This window comes from Mesoplodon bidens, assembly GCF_964165515.1.
Source record: "Mesoplodon bidens genome assembly, chromosome: 11".
Taxonomy (NCBI): Eukaryota; Metazoa; Chordata; class Mammalia; order Artiodactyla; family Ziphiidae; genus Mesoplodon; species Mesoplodon bidens.
In genome coordinates this window covers 61,605,305-61,630,523 of record NC_138167.1, presented here as the reverse complement: position 1 = coordinate 61,630,523, position 25,219 = coordinate 61,605,305, and the positions used below count along the sequence as shown (strand labels likewise).

Sequence of the window (25,219 nt, the reverse complement as noted above, 5' to 3'; positions counted from 1 at the left end):
TAACCGTTGTTCTACAGGACATAAGGAAAGATAAATAATGACCCATAGAACCAAACCATCATACTCAACATGGTTTCAATAGAATAGCCAAGTTGGGATCATTAGAATCTGAAGACAAGGTTGACAGATGAAGATGCTCAACCCAGAGCTGTTCGTTCCCATAGTGAAATATCGGAAGTAACCTAGATGCCCAGAGAGGGGGGAGTGGGTTGGAGACGATGCTACTTCTGTACAACAGTGTGACACCTTGTGCCTGGCACAGTGGCATAAAAAAGGAATTTAAGGGGGTGAGAGGCGGTGAATGGACAGGCTGTCTCTGCGAGAATCCTCATGTGTCCGGCTGTTACGATGAGGACGGTGATGTCCTGTCTGCTCTGACCTCTGCTGCGTCACCATCCAGCCTGGCCGTGGGTGCCCCGTGGCCCCTCGGATTGGGAGTGCAGGAACTTCCCCCTGGCAGGAGAGGGGGCGCATCCTGCCCAAGGAGGGTGCACTGACCCCGGCCGCTGGGAGCTCCAGCTTTATGGCTGCTTGGGGCATTCCGGGGATGTTCCATGTTTCTGGATTGAGTGAAAGATGTCACATTTCATTGTCCTTCTGAGAATCAGGTTCCAAGTGCTCAAGGCTCCCCAGTGGGAATCATTTCCAAACGTTTCTACAGCTTGGGCACAAAGTTCTCGTGCTGCTGAGCCAGCTCCAGGAGTCTGAGCTTCACCTGTGCTTGCCTTTCTCAGAGTTGAGGGAGGCCGAGGGGCCGCCACTCATCCCTGAGCCATTCTGCACCCCGAGATGGGGCCTTGGTTACCCCATTCTTTTTTTTTTTTTTCTTGCGGTACGCGGGCCTCTCACTGCTGTGGTCTCTCCCGTTGCGGAGCACAGGCTCCAGACGCGCAGGCTCAGCGGCCATGGCTCACGGGCCCAGCCGCTCCACAGCATGTGGGATCTTCCCGGACCGGGGCATGAACCCGTGTCCCCTGCATTGGCAGACGGACTCTCAACCACTGTGTCACCAGGGAAGCCCGGTTCCCCCATTCTTCATGGGCAACGGCAAGCAAATTCCCTTTGTTCCTTCCACGTGTAATCCAGCCACTGTTTACTGGGGCTCCCTGTGTGCTCGGCACTTTATAAGCTTTTTCCATCTCCTCAGCCACCTTCAGAAGGTACTGTGAGGCCCGTTTTGCCATCCAGGAAGCTGTGGCTTAGAGGCGTGAAGTGTCCTGCCGAGGGTCACAGAGCAAGAAGGCGCCGGAGCTGGGATTGGAGCCCACGCCTGTTCGGCTCCGAAGCTGACACTCCTACTCACCCCTGTAGCTGCTGAGGGCTGGCTGTGGGCTGAGGGCTGAGCAGGAGACGGAGGCCTAGCTCTGCATGGGTGGGAGGGCGAGGCAGACAGATGTTGTCAATTGTGAGTTTGCTCCAGGCCGGGCTGGGGGGCAGGCGGGCTGCAGGGGCAGGGGGGAGACTGGATGGGGGTTGGGCCGGGGCCGGAGGGGCTGTGAGAGCCACGAGGGGTGAGACTGTGGGCGGGAGAGCTAGGCGGGCCCGGCTGGGATTGGGGTGAAGGGGTACAGCACAGGGGACATCGGCCTCTGCCAGGCCATGTGGCTGGGTCACAGTCGTCTTGGGGGTGAACCACAGGCCATGTTTTATCTGTGACAGGTCAGGTCCTGCGTTTTGTGAATGCTTCCCTTAGAATCAATTGGAGCAAGAATGAAGGAAGGAACGAATGAATGAGTGGGACCCCTGGAGGTCACCCCGGTAACCAAGAGGCTCTCCCTCATGAGGGACCTCGCTGTTTGGTGCTGGGAAGCCGGTGATGCCAATTACATCTGAGCCCCAGCCCACGGTGCCCCCCACGTTCACCAGATGGCATCGTCGGAAAGTGTGGAGGGGGACAGCTGAGGTCGGGATGGGCCGAGCGGCCGGTGGGCAGTGGACCGGCAGACGTTGCCCTGGGGTGGACTGTCACACTTATTGCCAGCCTGGGGGAACCCGAGAGAGCGAGGGTGCGGCAGCGCATCTTCCGCTCCGAGCTCCCCCGGCTGCAGGTGGGGCTGAGGCTGTCATCGTCGGGGGACCTGGCAAGGCCCTTCCTCCTCCTGGTTCAAGAAATGCCTGGGGCTTCCCTGGTGGCACAGTGGTTGAGAATCTGCCTGCCGATGCAGGGGACACGGGTTCGAGCCCTGGTCTGGGAAGATCCCACATGCCGCGGAGCAACTAGGCCCGTGAGCCACAACTACTGAGCCTGCGCATCTGGAGCCTGTGCTCCGCAACAAGAGAGGCCGTGATAGTGAAAGGCCTGCGCACCGCGATGAAGAGTGGCCCCCGCTTGCCGCAACTAGAGAAAGCCCCCACACAGAAACGAAGACCCAGCACAGCCATAAATAAATAAATAAATAAATAACTTTAAACCATATGGGATTCTAAGAAGACCTCTGCTTTAAAAAAAAAAAGAAAAAGAAATGCCCGGCCCAGCCTCGGACCACGCCCATCAGGGTCTCCCTGGAGGTGAACCCAGAGCTCAAGGGCACTGTGTTCCAGGTGCAGTTTGTCGGCAGAGGCTCTCGAGGTGGCAGCGGGCAAGCCGTCACAGCCGGTGTTTCTGGACACATTGGCCTCTTGCTGAGCCCTGGAGTGACCCTCTCTTTTGGGGCCACCCCAAGGGCCAGGCCTTGGAAGAATCATGAGCTCAAACAGAACACCCAAGGCCCTTGGTGCCAGGAAACTTTCGCTGCCAAGCCCGGCGGGATTTACCCCGTGGGGCGCGGGAAGGCCAGCCGTGAGAAACTGTGGCGTTTCTTAGAGCCCAATTTTTTTTTTTTTTTTTTTCCATTTTTTTTTAAGTTTATTTATTCATTTTTTTAATTAGTTTCTGCTTTATAACAAAGTGAATCAGTCATACATATACATCTGTTCCCACATCCCTTCCCTCATGCATCTCCCTCCCTCCCACCCTCCCCATCCCACCCCTCCAGGCGGTCACAAAGCACCGAGCTGATCTCCCTGTGCTCTGCGGCTGCTTCCCACTATCTATCTACCTTACGTTTGGTAGTGTATACACGTCCATGCCTCTCTTTCGCCTTGTCACAGCCCACCCTTCCCCCTCCCCATATCCTCAAGTCCATTCTCAAGTAGGTCTGCGTCTTCATTCCCGTTTTTGAAATGTCCTGCCGAGAGGTGACCTTCTGCCCGGCAGCAGAGGCTGTTGCCACTAACAACAGCCCCCTCCTGGCTGCAGGTGGAACTGACGCTGGGGGCGCCTCGGTACCCAGCTGCTCCTCCCTTGGGGAATGGTGGGGTCCCCTCCTTCCTGTGAGCTGAGGGGCCCAGCGGGGCAGCAGCCTGGGTGGGGCTGAGTGCCGGACTGGGCGCTGGAGGGCGTGGGTGCCCCAGCTGCTGGACCCACCTGAGCCTTCCATCTTTACTTTTTGTGAGCAAAGAGGCAACCTTGTAACAAATCAAGGGCAGAGACCATCACCGGCCTCAGTTTCCCGACCCGTACAGTGAGGACTGATGCTCTCCTGGCAAGTGGCTACAACGATGAAGTGAGAACACAGAGTGGGTCCCGGAAACGCTGGCGCTTTGCTTCTCTGCAGAGCTGGCTGGTTGCATTCGAGGCCCCGCATCACTGTTCCCTCCTCTGTGCTCCGCTCATGCTGTACTTCTTCCCTGGTGTTCGCTCCCCACTCTCGAGCGACGCCTTCCTTGGTTGTCCCAGTTTGGGGGACACCTCTAGGCCTCCCCAGTTCTGCACTGTTCATTGTTAGTGATACAAACCATCTGTGACCCCATAGGAGTGTGGTCAGCCACGTCCTGGATACCCACCCGCCAGGCTGGACGGCAGCTCGGCCGTGCCTTGGTCAGTAACACCTGTCTTTCTTCCCTCTGGACTGTGAAGGCAGGGACCCCGTCTGGGCAGGTCCCTGTCCCAGTTTCCGGCATCTGGCTGGAACAGGGATCCCGGTGCTGAGCTGCAGCCCCGTCAGAATTGGATTTGGAAGGTAGTAGTTAAGGTTTCAGGCCTTTCTAGGAGGAGCAGAGTGTGTGCTCCCAGCCCATGACTCAGCGGAGTTTTCAGTACACGTTTGTCGAGTGACTGAAGGACCGGATGTGCCGTGGCCCTTTCGGCCCCGTCCTGATGCTGTAGAGAAGACCTAAGAAAGGGGTGTCCAGGTGGTGTGGCCGGGAGGGGGCGCTCTCGGCCACCTGAGGGAGGCCGACCGTCTAAGGGGACCTTGGGCGGGGCCCGAGGTGAGTCACCTGTCGCCAGTCACCCCGTTCTCTTCCCTGCACGGCAGGCGCAGACGTCCCCATGGAGGCTTGCTGTGCAGACGGACATCGAATGGCCACTCAGCACAGGGACTGCTCACTGCCGTACGCCTCGGAATCCAAGGAATGCAGGTACGTTTGCCAGTGCCGCTGTGCTACCGTAATAGTGTTCTTCTAGACAAAAGCAGGGGAGGAAGGGATAGTGGGTGCCAGGCCCCCGGGAGAGGCTGGGCCCCCAGGGCCAGGCTGTGGGAGGTGTGGGGGGCTGGTGACCCCCACGTCCCTCCTCTGTGCTCCCACGGGCCTTGTACGGGACTCCGCTTACCCTTCCCGTGCCACCCTGGCATTGCCGGGGCCTCCCGTCATTTCACCAGGCTGCAAGCAAGAGGATGTAGGTTTGTAGCCCTCGCTGCCACACCTGGGCAGTGTGGCCAAGTCGCCCAGAAAGGGGGTGGGTGTTGGGGGCGGCAGATGAGATCGTGTGACTGGAAGTGCTTTGCAGACAAAAGCATGGGCTGCCTTCAGACCCCGAAAACACAGACGAGCGAGTCCCAGAGCAAAAGTTCTGCCAGACCATTGTCTACTTTATACAGTAGCCAGCATCTGGATCAACTATTTTTATTCCTCTCTTCCTAAATTGACTCAAGCTCCCTCAAAGTTTTGGGAGAATGTAAGCTTAGAATAGATGATAAAGATATGTAATGTTGATCATCACCGTCAAAATAATAGCAAGCCTTTATGAAGCACCGACTTTGTGCTGGGCGTTTGATGCCCTTCGTCTCATTTCACCCTGTTACTGATCCCATTTTACAGATGAGGAAACTGAGCTTTCCCCAGTACGCACAGCTGGTAGGTGATGGCGTTAGGACTTGAACCCAGATCTGCTTGCCTGGGGAGCAGAGGTTGGGGGGGGGAGGCGAGGGTAGGAATGCATTCCATCACTTGACATCCGTTCATTTTCTCTGCCTCTAATCCGAGTCTAAGCTGCTTTGACGCTTGGAGCTGTGGGATGCTAGGTGGAGAGCTGCCATGGAAGGAATGTGCAGGGGAGGCTTGTCTGCCTCACTCTGGAGTTTTGCATTTGTGTTGGCATCGAGCAGAGACTGCTGCCTGCCAGCAGTGACGGAGGATGTAAATCTCGATTTAGGAAATTCTTGAAAAGTCGAAAGCATTATAGACCAAACAAAGGAAGAGAAGACAGGGCACTCGGATTGTTTGAATTGACTGGGAGACCACGCCATTCGGATTTACCACGCCGTTAGGATTTATGGCACGTCTGACGAGTGAGAGTGGGGATCTTGGCACCCGAGCGTGGCTTCGAGCTAGAAACGTCAGAGGGTGGCTGGCAGTTGCGGAGCGAAGCTGGGTGGTGAGCGCCAAGCATTCTGTTTGCAGACTGGGCTCTGAGAGGCAGCCAGGCCCCGGGGACCCACCTGGGCCGGCTTTCAGGCTGTGTGACTTGAGCCGACTTGGAACCTCAGTTTCCCCAAATGTAAAAGGAGGACAGCGATAGCTTCCTTTCAGGGTTGTGATAATGAGCGAGGCGAGGGAAGCAGCCGGGACCACCAGGCCAGGCTGTGGGGCTGTATGTGTCTGCTCGGGCCGCTGGCACAGATACCTCTGCCCGGGAGGCTTAAACCACAGACATTTACTGTCTCACAGCCTGGCGGACGGAAGTCTGAGATCGAGGTCTCAACAGGGCTGGTTCCTCCTGAGGCGTCTCTCCTGGCCTAGGGATGCCACCTTCTCCCTATGTCCTCACGTGGTCTCCCCTCTCTGTGTGTCTGTGTCCTAATCTCTTATCCTATAAGGTTGCCAGGCAGATTGCACTAGGGCCACCCTAACCGTAATTACCTCTTTAATGAAAGACCCAATCTCCAAATAAGTCACATTCGGAAGTCCTGGGGTTAGAACTTCAACATAGAATTGTGAGAGGCAGGGATACAATTCAACCCAAAACGGGGAGCCCTGTTTGTAAATCAAAGGCTTACAAAGTGAGGCATCAGCCAGCTGACCCCTCAACGGACAGAAGGAGGAACTGAGGTCAGCGACTCAGTGGCCTCTGGGCCCTACTTGTGAATTTGCATTTTAGTCACAACTGAATTTGTTACTGACTTCTACTCACCAATGTATTGACTGAGTTTTGGAGGTATCTTGATTCCCCAGTGGGCTCCAGACTCTAGAGAAACTACCTTCTTGGCTATGCAGCAGGCATTTGTGTTATGATCTACATTTTTTTTTTTTTGAGAGTTATGGTTTTTTTTTTTTTTTTTTGCGGTACGTGGGCCTCTCACTGTTGTGGCCTCTCCCATTGCGGTGCACAGGCTCCAGACACGCAGGCTCAGCGGCCATGGCTCACGGGCCCAGCCGCTCCGCGGCATGTGGGATCTTCCCGGACCAGGGCACGAACCCGTGTCCCCTGCATCGGCAGGCGGACTCTCAACCACTGCACCACCAGGGAAGCCCTGGGTTATCGTTTTTAATGAAGGCAGAGAAGGGAGAGAGCAGGTCAGAAATCCAATCTGCTTTAAGAGGGTCCTCTTACTAGTAATAGTTAAAAGATACAAGAAACAGAGACCACCGGCCACTTGGTAACTCAGTAGTTCTGGTGTCATTTTTCTTCTCTTGAAGTGGTATTCTGCCAGGATCTCCAGTTTTAAGCTCTCATTCATTCGGCAAATCTTTATTGATCCTCAGTGCTCTTCTAAGCTCAGGATGAGGAGAATGGGGTCACACAGGTGGGCGAGCCCCAAGCCAAGCCTCCAGGGTAGAGTTGAGGAAGGAAGGCAGTGAGGATTCTGTGGGGCCCAAGAGGCCTGGGCTTGGTGCCACTGGCAGACGAGGGGATTGGCAAGGACCGCAGAGGGCCAGCCCCTCTCTGCCCACATGGACTCCAGCTGGGCACGTTCGGCCTCTGCCTGAGCCTCTAACACATGGCACGTCTGGGGGCGGTCGTTTCCTCAACTCATGCATTGCCGTGCATTCTGGCTTCGACCGAGGGCCAATACGCCTTAGGACCCAAATATAAATTTGCCTCAAACCTTGGGTTGAATTAAGCCCACGAGTCTCTCGGAGGAATCTGGATACACACGGAGCCAAAACCTAAAGCAGATCCTCAGATGATGTTTTTCAGTCTACCAGTCACTCTCTGAACCCCTTTGTTTATTTATTTCACAAATCGTATTGAGGGCATTCTGGACAAGATGGAGATAAATCAGTGAACAAAATAGGCAAAATCTCTTCGACGGAAGATACAGATGGTAAAGTCTATGGTTTGTAAGAAGGCATGAGGTGTCGTGGGAAAGGAAAACCCAGGGACAGGAGGCAGGGTCTCCTGATCAGGGCAGGTTTACAATTTTAAATAGAGCCGTCTGGGGACAGACGTCTGAGCCAGGACCTGAAGGAGGCGAGCAAGGCAGCCAGGTGAATGCTTGTCCAAGTTGAAAGGCAGCAAGGGGAGCGCAGCTCTCTGGACGCCCAGCCCCACCAGGGTAGAGCTTAGTAACTGCTGCCCCAGAAGCCCCCTGGGTGTGGGAGGCTGAGGTTCCCCACCAGGCCATCCATCTCCCCGTTCCTGAAGCCTCTGTACAGGCCTGGCACACAGTAGGGCCATAGCCACATTTTTTTTAAAAATGCGTTAAAATATGCATAACACAAATTGTACCAGCGTAACCATGTTTAGGTGTATAGTTCAGTATATTCACATCACTCTATCGCCGTCACCACCATCCATCTCCAGAACTTCTTCATCTTCCTGGTGAAACTCGTACCCATGAAACAAAACCTCCTGGTTACCCCCCCTCCCCCAGCCCACCCCTTCTATTTTCCGTCTTTATGAACTTGACTCCGCTGGGTCCCTCATATAAGGGGAATCATAGTATTCATCCTTTTGTGTCTGGCTTATTTCACTTAGCTTACTGTCCTCAAGGTTTATCCATGTTGTAACATGTGTCAAGGCTTCCTTCCTTGTTAAGGCCAAATCCAAGTCCATCATATGTACAGACCACAATTAGCTCATCTATTCCTTGATGGACACTTGGGTTGCTCCCATCTTCTGGCGATTATGAATCACGCTGCTGGGAATGTGGGTGTGCAAATATCTGTTTGAGTCACTGCTTTCGATTCTTTTGGTTTTATGCACAGAAGTGGGATGGCTGGATCCTATGGTCATTCTATTTAAAATTTTTGGAGGACCTGCCATCCTACACCATTTTACCTTCCCACCCACGGTGCATGAGGGGTCCCATTTTTCCACACCCCTTGTTTTCTGTTCAGCCAATAAATATCTTTGAGTGAATGGATCCATGGATGCATGTCTGCCTGCTCTCCCTGATAGTGCAGTGAAATGCCTGTCATTTGCAAGTCCACTGAGAGCATGAGTGGATGTGTGGTAGCAGAGTACAGGCATATCTCATTTTATTGTGCTTTAAAGGTTGCGTGTTTGTTTTGTTTTGTTTTGTTTTGTTCTACGAATTGAAGGTTTGTGGCAACTCCGCGTTGTCAGATGATGGTTAGCATTTTTTAGCAAGGAAGGTTTTTTTTTTTTATTAAGGTATGTATTGCTTTTTTATTTTATTTTATTTTTATTTACTTATTTATTTATTTATTTTGCGGTACACGGGCCTCTCACTGTCGTGACCTCTCCCGTTGCGGAGCACAGGCTCCGGACGTGCAGGCTCAGCGGCCATGGCTCACGGGCCCAGCCACTCCGCGGCATGTGGGATCTTCCCGGACTGGGGCACGAACCCGTGTCCCCTGCATCGGCAGGCGGACTCTCAACCACTGCGCCACCAGGGAAGCCCTGTATTGCTTTTTTAGACATAATGCTATTGTACACTTACTGGACTACAGTACAGTGTGAACATAATTTTTATATGCACCAAGAAACCAAAATATTCATGTGACTAACTTTATTGTGGTTGCCTGGAACTAAACCTGCAGTATCTGGGAGGTCTCTCTGCAGAAAAATCCGTCCCGGATCCGGGCTGAGGGCAGTTCTAGAGGTGCACGGGAAGCCGGATGCAGAGCTCCGGCACCATAGGGTGGAGGCTGGGGAGGGCTGGCTGGGGGCCGAGGCAGCCTGGCTGGCAGCCCACGGAGCCCAGCGGGGCCCCTCCTTCTCCCGCCTGATGCAGGTCTGGTGGCTTCTCCTGCCCTTGTTGGCTCTGGCCAGAGCTATAGTTATTTGGGGTCTGGTGGGAGCCACACCTGTGATCACACACCTCGTGCTCCGTCACCTGCCTGCCCTCACCACCTGGAGCTGTGTCTGAGGGGCCAAGTCTGGGAGGTGATGGTCCTTCTGTCGACATAAGCTTTTGTGCACGTGTGTCCTCGGGTTTCCGAGGACCTTCCTCCCGGAGCTCCCAACGGGGCTGGGAGACGTGGATGCCACGGCCCAGTGTCACCGTTGCCACCATCCCTCACTCCGTGGCCTTGGGCAGGCCACTCCACCTCTCTGGAGCTGTTTCCTCTGATTCCGGAAACTGGAGATGAGTGTTGGGAAGAATTCAACTTGATAAAGGATCAGAAGGTCTGGCCCAGAGTCAGCAATCAGCTGTTTTCATTTTTTAAAATAGGTGGGAACTTTCTGTGGCTGAGGCTCAGAGGTCAGAGAGGTGAACTGGGGCTCTGGCCACACAACTGGGTCTCTCGACGCCACTCCCAGACACCACCCTGCATCCAGTCTTTCTAATTAAACACTGTTGAGCACCTTCTGTATGCAGGCGTTGTGTGTGTGTCTGTGGATGAGTGGAGGGGATGGGGAAAGGGGGGACACCCAAAGATGACAGAGCTCCCATCCCCGAGGGGCTACTGCTTCCAGGCTCTGAGTACCAGTTGGTGGGGCCCCCTGCCCCACAGAGCCCTTGGGCCAGCCTGCCCCCCTCTGCCCACAGGATGGTCCAGGAGCAGTGCTGCCATAGCCAGCTAGAGGAGCTGCACTGTGCCACGGGCATCAACCTGGCCAACGAGCAGGACGGCTGCACCGTGCCACATGGTGACAACACCAGCCTCGAGGCCATGTTCGTGAAGGTGAGGACCTGGGCCCCTCCCAGCTCAGCAGCCACTTCTTCAGTAGGAGGCCTGGGGCGCCCTGCTCCCTGCGCCCCCAACCTCAGATGCCTTTCCTTATGAGCAGTTCATTCTGCTCAACTCAGGGTGGGAGGAGGGACACTTAAGTCTCCCCACCTCCTCCAGTTTATTCAGTAAACCCTGGACAACACCCTGGGCCCTGTCCAACACCGGGGAAACAGGGATGGAGTGACCCAGCCTTGCCCTGAAGACTGTCAGTCCCGGGGCTTCAAACAGGAATGCAGAGGTCAGAGCAGGGGTTATCTGGGCTCAGGGCCTTCTGAAACCTCTTCTCAATTCAGATAGGCATTCCCCACCCCACTCCGGAGGCCCTCCAGCTTCTCTGCTCTCCCGAACTAGTCAGAGTTCAGGATGGGCCCCCACCAACGCCTCTGATAACACATGACCTCCATAACTGCCCTAGAAGAGAAAACTGAGGTTCAGAGAGGCCCACACTCCAAAGTGGCCTCTCAGCAGGGGTCCCTTCAGGACCAGCAAGGGAGGGATCTGGTGGGGCAGAGCTGGGACTGTGGTCCATCTGGCCCAGATGGAACCCTGCCCAGAGGTCAGCTATGAATGAAGGACGTAATCCATCCTGGGACTCCAAGTCCAGCCCAGGTGACTCAGGACCTCTGTCACTGTGGAAGGCCTGCATCTTTGCACGGATGTGGAAAGGTTACTGAGAGCGTTCCCAGGTCTGAAGCCTGCAAATAAACTAGGCTGTCCCTCTCTTGCAACCTACTGAGGGAGAAAAACAGCCCGACCAGAAGGCGCTCAAGTTTCGAAAGTTAATTAACCTGGTCATCTGGGTTTCTGTTGGAGGTGCCAGGGGACAAAAATGAATTCCCTGGAAGAAAGATGCCCCCGTTCCCAGTTAGGAAGGCCATGAAGTAATTTCAAGGAGCAAGCATTGGAATGAAGTCTGGATCCCGAGAGGGGGTGTGTGGGTTCCTTTCTGGGGATTCTCTTTCCACGCGGGTCGGAATGTGTAGGGAGATTCCACGTAGAGGAACTGGGGGTCCAGAGCCCCTCTGCCCACCCTCAGCCTTTGTGGGCTTTCATGGGAGGAGGCTTCTGGTGTGAGAGAGCTGGGGGGGGCAAGGGCGGGGTGATCTGGTCAAGGGGGCCTGGGAGCCAGGACCTTATGTGTTCAGTGACTGCCTCCCAGGAAGGGTTGGGGCTCTGCAGACGCTGTCTGCCCCGCAGACACTTCCGCCAGTGTCCCCCGACTTGAGAGAAAGGCATGGAACTTTCTAAGGGGAGTGGAAACATCGCTGTGGCAGGTGCATGGTCTGTGTTTCCGGGAAGGGGGACTCATGACCTAAAAGGTGGAGGAGGTAACTGAGGCTCCTGCTCTTTCCGGCAGCAGAGGCTGTAGAATGAGCAGGATGGGGGAGACCCGTCAACCTCTACGAAACTCAAGCAAAGCCACCCCTCCTCTGCTCCTGCTATGGACCTTCTGGAAAGCTCTTATGCTTTTCTTAGAATGATAAGGACTGAAATGGGGCTTTTCATGTGCCAGGGTTAATGTTGTCCCTAAGATTCAGCTGTGACTTTTGGAAACACTGGGGTCCAGGTGACAGGCAGCAACTCTGTTCCTCACTTGATGACCAGGCTCGAGGTTCCCTTCCTGCTGCTTGAACCACCCTCACTTGGTGCGGGAAGAGACAAGGCGCATATTCATCCTTCCAGGCGTGGTAGAGAAATCTCAGACCACGCAGAAGTCATGGACCCTTAGGGAGCTCTTGTGTGAGCCCCAGAAGGCCCTCTCCTAACCCCCTCTTCCTGGAGGTGGAAGCTGGGCCGGCAGAGATATTGGGGGGCAGTCAGGTATCATGGAGCGTGTGCTGGGATAAGGCCCTTTATGGTTCCTTTCAAAATTAGGACCTGCGAGATTTGGGGGCAGCAGGCTTCGGGCTCGGATTGCTTTGCTGTTTCCTGCCAACATGTAGAAGATGCAGCCCAAGTCAGACATATGTCATCATCGTCCAGGGAGCATTAACACGGCGGGGCTGAGAGGTCCGTGGGGATCCGCTGTGTCCTGTGTCTGGCTTCCCCAACGGGAGTCTCCTCCTGTGTTTGCAGAGGTGCTGCCATTGCTGCCTGCTGGGAAGGGCAGCCCAGGCCCAGGGCCAGAGCTGCGAGTACAGCCTCATGGTCGGCTACCAGTGTGGGCTGGTCTTCCGGGCATGCTGTGTCAAGGGCCAGGAGACAGCAGACTTTGCCCCGGGGGACGTTGGGGACCTTCAAGAAGCAGGTAATTCCCCCCTTTCTTCCCTCTTGGGCAGTGCAATTAGTTAAGGTCATCCAGAGAAACAGAACCAATAGGACTTGGAGAGAGAGAGAGACATTTTAAGAAACTGGTTCACACAGTTGTGAGGGCTGCCAGGTCTGAAATCTGCAGGGTGGGCCCACTGGCCAGGGACCCAGGGGAGAGCTGATGTTGCAGCCCGAGTCCAAAGGCCGTCTGCTAGCAGGGTTCCTTCTTACTTGGGGGAGGTCAGTTTTTCTCTTAAGGCCTTCACCTGATTGGACGAGGCCCACCCACATGATGGAGGGCAATCTGCTTTATTCAAAGTCTGCTGATTTCAATGTCAAACTCATCTAAAAAATACCGTCACAGCCAAATCCAGACTAGTGCTGGACCAAATATCTGGGTACCGTGGCCCAACCAAGTTGACACATAAAATTCACCATCACAGGCAGTGTGGGCACGCACATTTACCATTGCCTTAACTCAGCACAGACTGGTTCTAGTTGTCAGAGCAGTTTCACATTTGTCACTGTCCTGGAGTGAAACTGAGGGCTTGGGATCTGGGATCTGACAAATCTGTGTTCATGTCCCTGTCCTGACATGTATTTGGGGGGCAAACTGGTGTATCCAGGCCTCAGTTCCCTCATCTGTGAAAAGGGGATAATTAGAGTCCTACTTCCTCTGGTTGCTGGGATCAAATGGGGGAAGGGTATAAAGTGTTTGCCATCACAGTTCATCCCATCCCTCCAACTGCCTTGGGCAGCGTGGCTGGCTGGCCGTGCTCTTGTTTCACAGATGAGGACCTGGCACTCAAGATCACATGGCCAAGGGACTTCCCTGGTGGTCCAATGGTTAAGACTTCGCCTTCCAATGCAGGGGGTGCAGGTTCGATCCCTGGTCGGGGAGCTAAGATCCCACATGCCTCGGGGCCAAAAAACCAAAACATAAAACAGAAGCAATAGTGTAACAAATTCGATGGAGACTTTAAAAATGGTCCACATCAAAAAAAAAAAATCTTAAAAAAAAATCACAATTATTAAAAAAAAACGATCACATGGCTGACATACAGAGGAGGGAGAGCGCCGGCCTTCTGATGCCTGGCCAGTACCATCTCTCCATCTGGAGCTGAGGCAGGGGGCTCCACTCATTAATAGCAGGGGCAACACTCATTAATAGCAGGCTGTGAGCATTCAAACACTAGATATTTATTCAGCAAAGGGGCGAATGACCCCAAGAGCAGCTTCAAGAGGGCTCCCAGCTGTGTGTCCACCAGTTCAGTCTCCACCCTCCATTTGTCTGAAGCCACATAAATCCTGAAACCTTGGGGCTTCATGATTCATTTACATAGTTCAGGAAACTTCTTGGTTGTCTAATCATCTCTTCCACTTATGCAATGGTTTCCTGTGCCATAATGGAAAGAGCCCTGGAAAATTTCAAGCATCTGCTCTGCCCCAAGCTTGCTGCGTGACTGGGACCTTTGCCTTCTCACTCTGAGCCCCGTCTGCCCTCTGTTAAAAATGGGAAACGGGCAGGAAGGGGCTCGGAAGGGCGAGCTCACAGACCAGTGGTCCCTAAGTCAGGCCATCCATTCATGTGGCTTTGGGGTCCTCGGTCAAATGACCAGTCTTTCATTCTTTGTTTTGATTTCTCAAGTCCAGGGCCCCATGGCCACCGTGGGGCTGATTTCAGATATTTTAGTCATAAAGGGGGTTTGGAACCACATTCTGGCTCGTTCCTTGACTTTTGAAATCATGGATGACATTTTCACTTTAAACAAACTCAAATTCTTCATACTGGTGGAGAATTTCTCCTGTGTCTCCAGGGAGGACTTTTGTTGATTTATGTCTTGTTTCATTAATGATCTCTGAGCGTTTCTGTTGCTCCAGATGTCTTATTTCTCCTTTGTCTTTTATCTGCTTCATTTCTTGCCTCAGACTTTCCTCAGTGTCTCTATGAGGACTTCCCTGTGTTTCCTCCTCACCCAGACACAGACCTGCCTTCCTCTTCCACTGACATTTATTGTGGGCCTACTGTGTGCTACCGTAGCGGGCCCACAGACCAGTGCTGGCCTGCAACAAAATAAGCACAGAAATTGGGAGTAAGCTTTTAGAAACTTCTATAAGCATTTGATAGAGTAACATGTCTGTTTAAATATAAAATTGGAACTTACATGTCTGTTTTCTTATCTTAGTTTTTTTAATAATCTATATTACAAGTGATCAAAGTATTGGTCTAAGATGGGGGAAAGAACTCTGTTCCTTTGGGACGAACTGTGCTAGGGTGTATCTTGGTTATGTCCATTCTACAGATTGGGAGACTGAGGCTGTGGAAGCCTCAGTTCAAGATTCCTTTTCTAGCATTCTTTGCCAGGCTTGCTGCCTCCTGAAAAATGCTGTGGAAATCTTGATGACCTCATCACCTGAGTGATAAATAGTTTCTCATGAGTCCTCCTGGCCTTGTTACCATGAGTCCTTTGGAGGATGGGGTCTGGACACCCTGACCTGTGCCTGGCTCATGGCAGGGACTTGGGCTTTGCTGGGATGGAATGCACCAAGTGAATGAAGAGTCCCCAAATTAAACATTCTTTTTTTCTTTCTTTTTCAAAAATTGAAGTATAGTTGATTTACAATGTTGTGTTAACTTCTGCTGCACAGAAAAGTGATTCAGTTATACATACATACACACACACACACACACACATTCTTTTTCATATTCTTTTCCATTGTGGTTTATCCCAGGATATTGAATATAGTTCCCTGTGCTCTACAGTAGGACCCTGTTGTTTATTCATTCTCTATGTAATAGCTTACATCTGCTAACCCCAACCTCCCACTCCATCCCTCCCCCACCTCCCTCCCCCTTGGCAGCCACAAGTCTGTTCTCTATGTCCGAGAGTCTGTGTCTGTTTCATAGATAGGTTCATTGTGTCATATTTTAGATTTCACATATAAGTGATATCATATGGTATTTGTCTTTCTGTGTCTGACCTACTTCACTTAGTATGATCATCTCTAGTTGCACCCACATTAAACATTCTGAGCAAAGGTACTCCCAGCCTCCTAACCTAGATATGACTCACACCCTAAGGGTCTTTGGCTTAGTTCCTCCCTAGCTGAAAAGTTCTTTGGATTATTTAGGAACCCTTACCATATCTTAATAGCCCCTAAAAAATAATGCCTTATGCATAATTAGTGTCTATAAATTATGTTATGCTGAAACTTACAGCAGAATTACTAATATGTGTCTTTCTACTGATGTCTGCTTTTCCAGTGTGTGTGTATCATGTGCTCACTGTAGGCATTTTAAAAGACACGGGAAGGTAAAAGGAAGAGGAAGTCAACACAGAGATAAATATGGTTTCCATTAGGTCACGTTTCCTTCCAGTCTTTTTTCTGTCTCTCTTGGCTTCTCTTGTGTAGGTGTGGCTGTGCTGGGGATACCTTTGATTTATGCTTTCCCACCCAGCGTTGTAATGTAATGGCTGTTGGATTGTGATTGAATCGTGATCACTGTCATTCCATCTTTTGGAAGGTCCTCATCAGCAGAGTACTTGGTTTTTCAAGTATTCTAGGAATTCTTGGGTCTACCCACCCAGGTTAAAAGGACTAATCCATTTCTTCTATACGAGAATTGCCAATGGAATACAACCCTTTAAAATGAGGGCCCAGGTCTCCCACTGGGTCCCCCTCTATCCTATTGCCCTGTTGAATCTTAATCATTGAGAGGAGGGGCCTTGTCTGTGCCGAGTGCTTGATCCTCAGAGCAGATACTCAGACACCTTTGTTGAATGAATTGAGTGAGTGACTGTTGATGCCCAGCACTGCATTGAGCTTTGCAGGCAAAGTGTATAAAATAAGTGAATTCATTTCCTGGGGCTGCTGTAATAAAGCACCACAGACTGGGGAGCTTAAACCACAGAAATGTGTTGTCTCACAGTCTGGAGGCCAGCAGTCCAAGACCAAGGTGTCGGCAGGGCCGGCTGCTTCTGAGGCCTCTGGGAGCATCTGCTCCAGGCTTCTCTCCCAGCTTCTGGGAGCATCAGGTATGCCTTGGCTTGTAGACGGCTGTCTTCTCCCTGTTTCTTCACACCGCTTTTCCTCTGCGTATCTGTCACTGAGTCCCAATTTCCCCTTTTTGTAAGGACACTCATCGTTGGATTAGGGCCCACGCTAATGACCTCATCTTAACTTGATTGTCTGCAATGACCCTTCTCCAAACTAAGGTCACATTTCCAGGTACTGGGGGTTAGGACTGCAACATCTTCTGGGGTTTTGGGGGGTGGGACACAATTCAACCTGTAGCCATAAACTTTTACCAGGTGCATTGTTTTCAGTTTGGAAGATGTGACTTAGTTTATAGTAGGGCCGTGACTGCATTTGCAGAAATATTTGAGTAAAGTGGACAATGTAACCACACTCAGCATTAAGTTGATGACTACAGACAGACTTTTGTGCCAGTGCTGTTTCTATTATAATAGATCTTTTAGAGATTTAGCTACATTTATAAGTATGACTCTGTTTTTAAAAAGGATAAAATGAACACTGAGCTTTTTGTAAGATGTACCGACAGGCATTACTGCCTGATATTTGCAAGAAGAGAAGATGCTCGACGTCGCCTCTGTGTTAACCTGGGCACTGCGTGTGGACAAACCTGTGTTTACCTCTTCCCCCTCAGCTAAGGCCTCTGAGATCGAGGAGGGACAAGAGGACCCCTACCTGAATGACCGCTGCCGAGGTGAGACTGGCCCTCCCCAGGGCTAGCTGGTGGTTAATGAAGCCCGAGGGAAAGTCAGTGCTAATCTCGCTGGGAGCTTGACCGCAGCCCTTTGGCTGGGCGTCAGCTATAAGTCCCTGTCGTCTGCACTCCCGGGCTCCTTCCCTTCCTCTCCTCCTAGCTGGGGCCTGATGGGCGAGCGAGGGAGAGGGTGGGCTTGTAGAGAAGGGGCCGCTTGAGGAGCTGCTGTGCAAAGCTCTCCCACCACAGCCCACAGACTCTGTGAACGGTGACCCCCAAGGCTGGGAGCCCTTTAGGGGACGGGGGTGAGTGATACTTCATTTTACTGCTGGAGCTCCAGCTGTACCATCTGTAATAGTCATTTGTCTCATGAGAGAGGTGTTTGCAAATTTAGTCAGTAGGGCCTTGGGACTTCCCTGGTGGCGCAGTGGTTAAGACTCCGTACTCCCAGTGAGGCAGGGGGCCCGGGTTCAATCCCTGGTCAGGGAACTAGATCCCACATGCATGCCGCAACTAAGAGTTCTCATGCCGCAACTAAGGAGCCCACCTGCCACAACTAAGACCCGGCACAACCAAATAAATAAATATATATATATATATATTTTTTTTTAAAAGACTTTAAAAATGGTCCACATCAAAAAAAAAAAAAAAGTCACTAGGGCCTTGCACCTTTGTTTTCCATATGCTAAGACTTTGTTTCTCTTTATGGAACATTCCCGCATGTCTGCTCCCCGAGTACATTCAGTGGCTTGCCTTGTGGTTGGGCCTTCATTAGGGAGCCAGTTTAATCACAAAATGATGTGGTTGGTGTACAGTGACGCTCGGCACAGAGGCCTGGGGGTAGGCAGAAGGGAGGGCAGAGAACCCCAGAAAGACTCGTAATCCTCTCTGGGGGGCGTGCAAGGCTCTCCCTGGGGGAGGGGATAGCTGGTTTGCAATGGCTGAGGATGGGTTAGCCAGGGAGATGACATTGGCAGGGGGTTTGTGGCAGTGGGAGCGGGGACTTGCAGACCCGCAGCAGCTGGGCACTGGTGGGCCATGGGGTGGGGTACGGGGAGAAAGGAAGAGGCTGGAGAAGTGGGCAGGGCCCTGCAGGCCCTGGGCAGCAGTCAGAATTTTATCTCCTGGAATCTTTGCCCGGCAGAGGTTTTGTCCCTGGAATTTGCTCTTTGGGCATCACGCTGGCTGCCCCGCAGGCTGCCCTGCAGGAAGCCTGGTTGGAGGGTGGTACCAGGGATGCTCAGAGAGCCAGGTGAGCGGGCAGCTGGAGCTGAGGCAGTGGCGGTGGAAATGGGGTATCGGGGCCCCGCACACCCCCCGATCTGTCAGATCAGGGCTGGGACCTGAAGCCGCAGCCCCGGGGGGGGTCTCCCATGGGAAGGGAGGGTGCTGTGAAGGCTGCAGTGGGCTCCAGCCTGGGGAGCCTGCCCTTCTGTGTCAGCCTACCCTGAGGGCGCTTTCTCTGACCCCATCCAAACACCTGGAAAAACCCAGGAGGTCTCCGGGGTGCACCTGGCCTCCGCTCACGTTTGCTCTGACTCCAGGCGGCGGGCCCTGCAAACAGCAGTGCCGAGACACGGGGGAGGAGGTCGTCTGCTCCTGCTTTGTGGGCTACCAGCTGCTCCCGGACGGCGTCTCCTGTGAAGGTAAACGTCGTCCTGCCCTGGGAGCCTCTGCCTCTGCTTGACAGCCAGGCAGGGCCCGCTTTGCACAACTTGGGGCCCCATTCATGGGTGAAGAACAGTCCAGGACCGGCTTTCCAGCATTTCCTGGAGTTTGCAGGGCCTGGCTTCCAGCCACGGCTGTCCTCCAGGAGGATGTAAACACTGTGCTGTGAAAAGGGGTTGGGTTTGGGGTCTGACCGGGCTCTGAATCCAGCATCTGCTGAGTGGCCCTGGGCACATCCCTCAGCCTCTCTTGGCCTCTCATCTGTGAGATGGGGGAGATGGAGGGAGGTGCTAGCCCCAAATAGGGGGTTCTCTAGGATCACACGACTCCAGTGCAGGGCCTGGTGCTTGCTTAGCAGATGCTCAGAAAGAGCGGTAGATCTGAAATAGATCAGCAGGGCAGAGAACCCGTTGATTTTGTTTTTGCTCTGATGGTGAGTGCCCAGGGCTCCATTCCGGTGCACGGCCTGAATACGCACACGCCCGGGGAACTTGGTGGATGCGGGGGATCGATCCCATCGTGCCTTCTAGTACGTTCCTTCTGATAAAGCGTGAGGATCGGTGGTTCTTGCTGGTTACTCCTGCGTCACCTGTGTCTCTCCTAGATATCAATGAATGTATCATGGGCGGCCAAAACTGCCGGCTTGGAGAATCCTGCATCAATACAGTGGGCTCTTTCCGCTGCCAGCGTGACAGCAGCTGTGGGACTGGCTATGAGCTCACAGAGGACAATGACTGCAAAGGTAGGATAAGCTCCGCGTCTCAAAACCTCATCCCCCAGAAGTACATATGATGCGATGGGGAAGTGGCACTGGGCTCCCTGGGGTCTGGGCTCCGTGGTGCTGTGTCCCCACCTTTGGCTGCCTGGGGCACTGGCCAACCCTGATATTAGTGAAGATTTACCTCCTTTACCGTAATGCTGAGTTAATGACAGTGGAGAATTTGGGTTTCTGCAAAGGCTTAGAACACGCTCATTTAAAAACAAGACCAGAGATGAATTTCAGGTGCCCACATGTGCTTTCTAGTCCCCCCCACCCCCAAGCTGTTTTTTTGCACAACAGCTGCCTTCCATCTGATTCCAGGCTTCCTTGAAGTTCAAAGCATATTCCCTTCCGCTGCATAAAAAAACATGACATTTCTGGCTGCTGGCTTTCCCCCGCCAAACCATAGATGTTATTTGGCAGATAAGCCTTTGATGAGGATCTGTTAGAACATAGTTTTCTGCTGAGGGTTTCCAGCCCTTCAGAACGACAAGACCACTTGTGTAAAAACGTCGTTTGAATTATGAGGGCCTTTGGATGAGCTCAGTCCTCCCCACCCCTGCAGACTCCCTGGGCGGTGTGGACCTCGAGAACCCAGGGGCCCAGCCAGCTGAGCATACACTCTTGAACATTTGACGCCATGAACTTCAAGGGAAGGGCAGCCAACACGTCCAGTCACGACAATCACCATTGTTAGTGTTTGGAATAGTGCGAGGACTGCAGAGTGAATCAGTTTATAGGGACGGTGTTTATTGCCACTTAAGCTCATCATCGCTTTATAATCTAAACTAAACATGCCTGAAATGAAAACCAAATCAAACCAAACCACGTATTGCCAGGAAAATGCCTGGTTTATTCATTACATAACAGAAAATTTGCATCATAAGAACCTTGGGGAAAAAGTCAGAGTTTTGAATCTTTAGAAACATGAGCACCATTTGGCTAAGGCCCTTTTTGAATGTGACCTCTCTATTGGAACGTTTTGGGTTATAGTCTGAGTAATGAGCATTAAAAAAAAAAAAATTCTTGTGATTTTAAAGTGTTGAAAGATGCTTCTGGCAGGACTCTTGCTAACAATTTCCTTTTTTTATGATGTACCAGATATTGACGAGTGTGAGAGTGGTATTCATAACTGCCTCCCCGATTTTATCTGTCAGAATACTCTGGGATCCTTTCGCTGCAGACCCAAGCTACAGTGCAAGAGCGGCTTTATACAAGATGCTCTAGGCAACTGTATTGGTAAGATGCTGCCGCCAGGGCTAATGGGTCCACCAGGTGGGGGAACCGTCCAGTGATGGGGCACTACATAGTGTATAGAACAGAGGTCAGCAAGCTTTTTCTATAAAGGACTGGATAATAAGTTATTCATTGTGGGTTGTGTGGTCTCCGCTGCAACTACTTAGCTCTGCGGTTGGAGCTGGAAAGCAGCCATGGCTGTGTGAACAAGTGGGTGGGTCTGTGTCCCAATAAAACTTTATTTACAAACACAGGCGGCAGCTGGGTTTGGCCCCAGGGCTATAGTTTAGCGATCTCTGGTTTAGATGAAAGTGCTTGTGTTTTGAGGTCAGAGACACCTGGTGTTGAACCAAGTGACCTAAGGTCATTTACTTCCTCGGAGCCTCAACTTCCTCCTCTATAAAATGGGAATAATCATCATATCTGGCTTGTAGACCTGAGGCAAGGATTAAACAAGGTGGTTGTGAAGTGCCCTGTGTATTAAAAAATGGTTTTAGAAGATACTCTATGTTAGGAGTCAAGTTCACAGAGACAGAGAGTAGAATGGTGGTTGCCAGGGGCTGGGAGAGAGGGGTGGGAGTTACGGCTTAACAGGTGGAATTCTGCTTGGGATGATGAAGGAGGTCTGTGGCTGGACAGAGCTGAGGGTCGCAGGACATTGTGAATGTGCTTGATGCCACTCACCTGTACACTTAAAAATGGTTAAGGGCTTCCCTGGTGGCGCAGTGGTTGAGAGCCCACCTGCCGATGCAGGGGACGCGGGTTCGTGCCCTGGTCCAGGAAGATCCCACATGCCGCAGAGCGGCTGGGCCTGTGAGCCATGGCCGCTGAGCCTGTGCGTCCGGAGCCTGTGCTCTGCAACGGGAGAGGCCACAACAGTGAGAGGCCCGCGTACAGCAAAAAAAAAAAAAGGTTAAAATGGCAAAATACTGTGTTGATATCAGAGGAAGATCAATGTGAAATGAAAGCAAATCCCATGGAATTTAGTAAAAAGAGGAGGTCTGGGTGAGACTGCTTAAGTTGCAGAGGCAGCGTGGGGCAGGGGCGAGCGCGGGCGTAGTGGCCATAGTGACCTGTTCTGCAGACAGGAGGTGGCCCCTGCTTTCTCCTGCAGTCGCCCAAGACTAGCCATCTGGCCAGGTCACTGTATGCTGTTGGCGTTTGAGTCCAGATCTGCCGGGCTGCCCTTGCCCTCTGCTCAGCAGAAGCTTCCGGGTCCTCCCTTTGAGGTCAGAGAGTCGTCCCCCTTGTTCTGCGCTGCAGGCGCCACTAGTCAGAACTCACCCTTCCTGGAGCTGCCCCGTCACCCCCCCTGGAAAGGCTGGTACGCCACGAGCAAGGGGCCGAGAATTTCTTCTGTCTCACCCTCTTGCAGATAAATCTGTATTGATCTTTGATTTGAAATGGCAGTTTGGACTCAAAAGTCCTTCCCCGCTTTTATTACCATCCCAGGATATCTAAAGACAAATAGAACATCAACCCCTTAGGACAGGGGCCTCGTCTGAAGCCAACCCCAGTCTTTGTTCCTAAAGCTCCCCTTTCAAGGGGAGGAGGCGAGGCGTCTGAGCCGCGGGGGCCTCAGCTTGGCTGCATTGGCCCCTCGCCAGCCTCCTGCCAGCAGGGGGGCTGTCCTCGCTCCCAGAAGGAGGCCGATGAGCTGGAGGCTGACAGCCCTCCCAGGGCCAGGAGAGAGGAGGGGCCTGCCTAGACTTGCAGCGCACTTGCAGGGGGCTCCGCGGAGGATGGCATCTGCTGGGGATGGAAACCCTGACTCATGGCAAAATCAGCCCGATTTCCACAAAGAAGGGACCTTTGCAAGTCTCGACTTAGCCTCGGTTCCCACCCGCCCCCCACCCCCGATTGCGGGGGTGCAGCTCTACAGGGGGACGCTCCAGAGCAGGAGCCCCGGGGGCCCAGGACTGGCCGCAGCCCAGCACCGCCCCCCGAACTTGGGTCTTCAGAGGTCCTAGAGGCGCCCCCTCGTCTCAGCACTCTGGGAGGGTGGGGCCGTCCCGCCTTTTGTGTGCCCACAATCAAGTTCACAGCCTAGTTCACAAATCAAGCGCCACAACCAAGTTCAGGAGTCTTTCTTTTTAAAAATTATCTTTTTTATTTCAAAAGTTATGTCCATCTTTATTTGCAAAAAAGAAAGCAAAAGCCAAGTGCAGAAAGGGAAAGCTTGGCAGCCGTAAAAGTTCTAAACGCTGCATTAATTCTTGACACAGGGCCAAGCTTTTTCTGAGAAGGGCTAGAGAGTAACTATCAACCTCGTTGACCGTAGGGCCTCTGTCACAGCCACGTGGAAGCAGCCGTGGACACTACACAAAGGAATGGGCCTGGCTGTGCTCCGGTAGAACTGAATTTACAAAAACAGGCAGTGGGTGGGATTTGGCTGGCGGGTTGTGGTTCACCCACGCCAGGTTTAGGGGCCCTCGTCCTGGCCGGAAGGCAGGAGACCCTGATTCTGGACCTGAGTGGGTCCCAGCCTTGGGCTCGGGGAGTTTCCTGTTTATAAAATGCAGATAATCCCATCCTGCCTAACTTGCAGGGCAGTACTGGAGGTGAAAGCTTTTGTAAACTGTAAAGTGCTGCACTGCAAGACCAGCAGGACAAAGGCCGACACCAGGATGGGGAGGGAGTCGGACTGCCCATTTGTCCGAAGAGGGTGGGGCTTGGCTGCCAGGGGAGAAGTACAGCTGGTCCTCTACCATCACCCCCTTCTCTGCGCCCCTTTAGATGTTTATAAGTGATTCTTGAAACCTTAGGTCCTTCGGGGAGAATACTCCTGGTAGGAAGTTTGATCTGTGTGGTTTGGCACTGAATCTGAGTGCGAGCAGTGAACACATGTGTAACCCAGTTCTCCTTCTTGGTTTACTGGTTCACACCCGCCGGGCGTGTGTTCATCAATGGGGAATGCACGCCCCACGGTCCCCCATCACAGGCGTGTCCAGTCGGGGAGAGAGCCACCGTGCAGAGAGCTTAGAGCAGCCCTTCCCCGGGGGCGCGAGTCCACACAGGCCCCGTGGAGCCCGGAATGGGGCTGGGGATGTGGGAGAAGGTCTTGCTCAAGCTGTAAGAAAGGCACGTTCACCAGGCAGACAGGGGCGCTGGCTTCCCAGGGAGGAACTGTGAATAAAGGCACAGAGGTGGGATCTGAGCGGCCGCTGGAGGCTAGGGCTGGAGCGTGGGCTGCAGGAGACGGAGCCGAGTGAGGCTGGGGAGTGGGGCGCGGGGGCCAGCCGGTCACTGGAGGAGCGCAGAGCACACGTGCCGGCACCGAGGGGGCGGCCACCTCTGCCCCTCAGCCGCTGCTCAGCTCAGGGAAGACCCTCATTAACCGTGTGGAGTATGTGAACACAGGACGGCACCTGAATTGCCAAGTTCACCATGTGGGACTCACGGGCAGGCAGCTTCGGATTCGGTGCAGTGGAAGATGGAAGTGTTGCGGGTTTAGGGGCAGGAAGATGGACCAGGGAGGGGTCGTTACGGTCTGGTATGCTGCTGAAACCTGGGAGCCGGTTGGGAGGCTGCTGTGTGGTCCAGGGCGAGGGCATCGTCGTAACTGCATTCGTCGTTTTATAAAGAGGAGGGAACTGGGTTTTCTTTGGAGATCCAGGGGTTGGGTTTTGGGAAGCCCTCCGGGTTTAACCCTGTTGTCTCCGTCTTTCCCCCTGTAGATATCAATGAGTGTTTGAGTATCAGTGCCCCATGCCCTGTCGGGCAGACATGCATCAACACGGAGGGCTCCTACACATGCCAAAAGAATGTGCCCAACTGTGGCCGTGGCTACCATCTCAATGAGGAGGGGACCCGCTGTGTTGGTTGGTATTAAAAAAAGAAAACCTATTTGAAATGGACTTTTGGTCTGCTCCCAGCACAAATCTCCCTTCCCTGGAAGGAGAGAGCAAATCCCCAAAGGAAGCTGTTTGCACCTGTCCGTCCATCCCATTGCTGATCTCCAAGCATAGGTCTTTGCTGGCTATTGCCTGGACCATTGCAGTAGAATGCCAACCCACCCACTGCCGCCAGCTTTGCCCCTTCAGTCTGTCCGGTTCATCCTGAGCTGAAAGCTCTCTCGCGCCTCCCTGCTCACAGCCCCCGTCGGTGATGACTCCCCATTGGCGGCAGACAGAGGACAGATGCCCTCTGCTTACAAGTCAGTCCTCCTGAATTGGCCCCAAACTCACACACTTTATGATCCAGGTGAAATAGGTCTTACTGCTCCTGCA

The 25,219-nt window shown here is 53.0% G+C and overlaps 1 protein-coding gene across 2 annotated transcripts in view; it reads left to right on the top strand.

The window, feature by feature from the left end:
• The window catches only part of FBLN1 (fibulin 1), a 78,071-nt gene that overhangs the window by 11,013 nt on the left and 41,839 nt on the right, over positions 1–25,219 (top strand). For both annotated transcript variants that reach the window (XM_081250021.1, XM_081250022.1), the window contains exons 2-9: positions 4,299–4,401; positions 10,164–10,299; positions 12,424–12,595; positions 17,267–17,326; positions 18,871–18,972; positions 19,599–19,736; positions 20,856–20,993; positions 24,668–24,811. In XM_081250021.1, the coding sequence (XP_081106147.1) occupies positions 4,299–4,401; positions 10,164–10,299; positions 12,424–12,595; positions 17,267–17,326; positions 18,871–18,972; positions 19,599–19,736; positions 20,856–20,993; positions 24,668–24,811 (993 nt within the window). The remainder of the gene's footprint in view (positions 1–4,298; positions 4,402–10,163; positions 10,300–12,423; positions 12,596–17,266; positions 17,327–18,870; positions 18,973–19,598; positions 19,737–20,855; positions 20,994–24,667; positions 24,812–25,219) is intronic.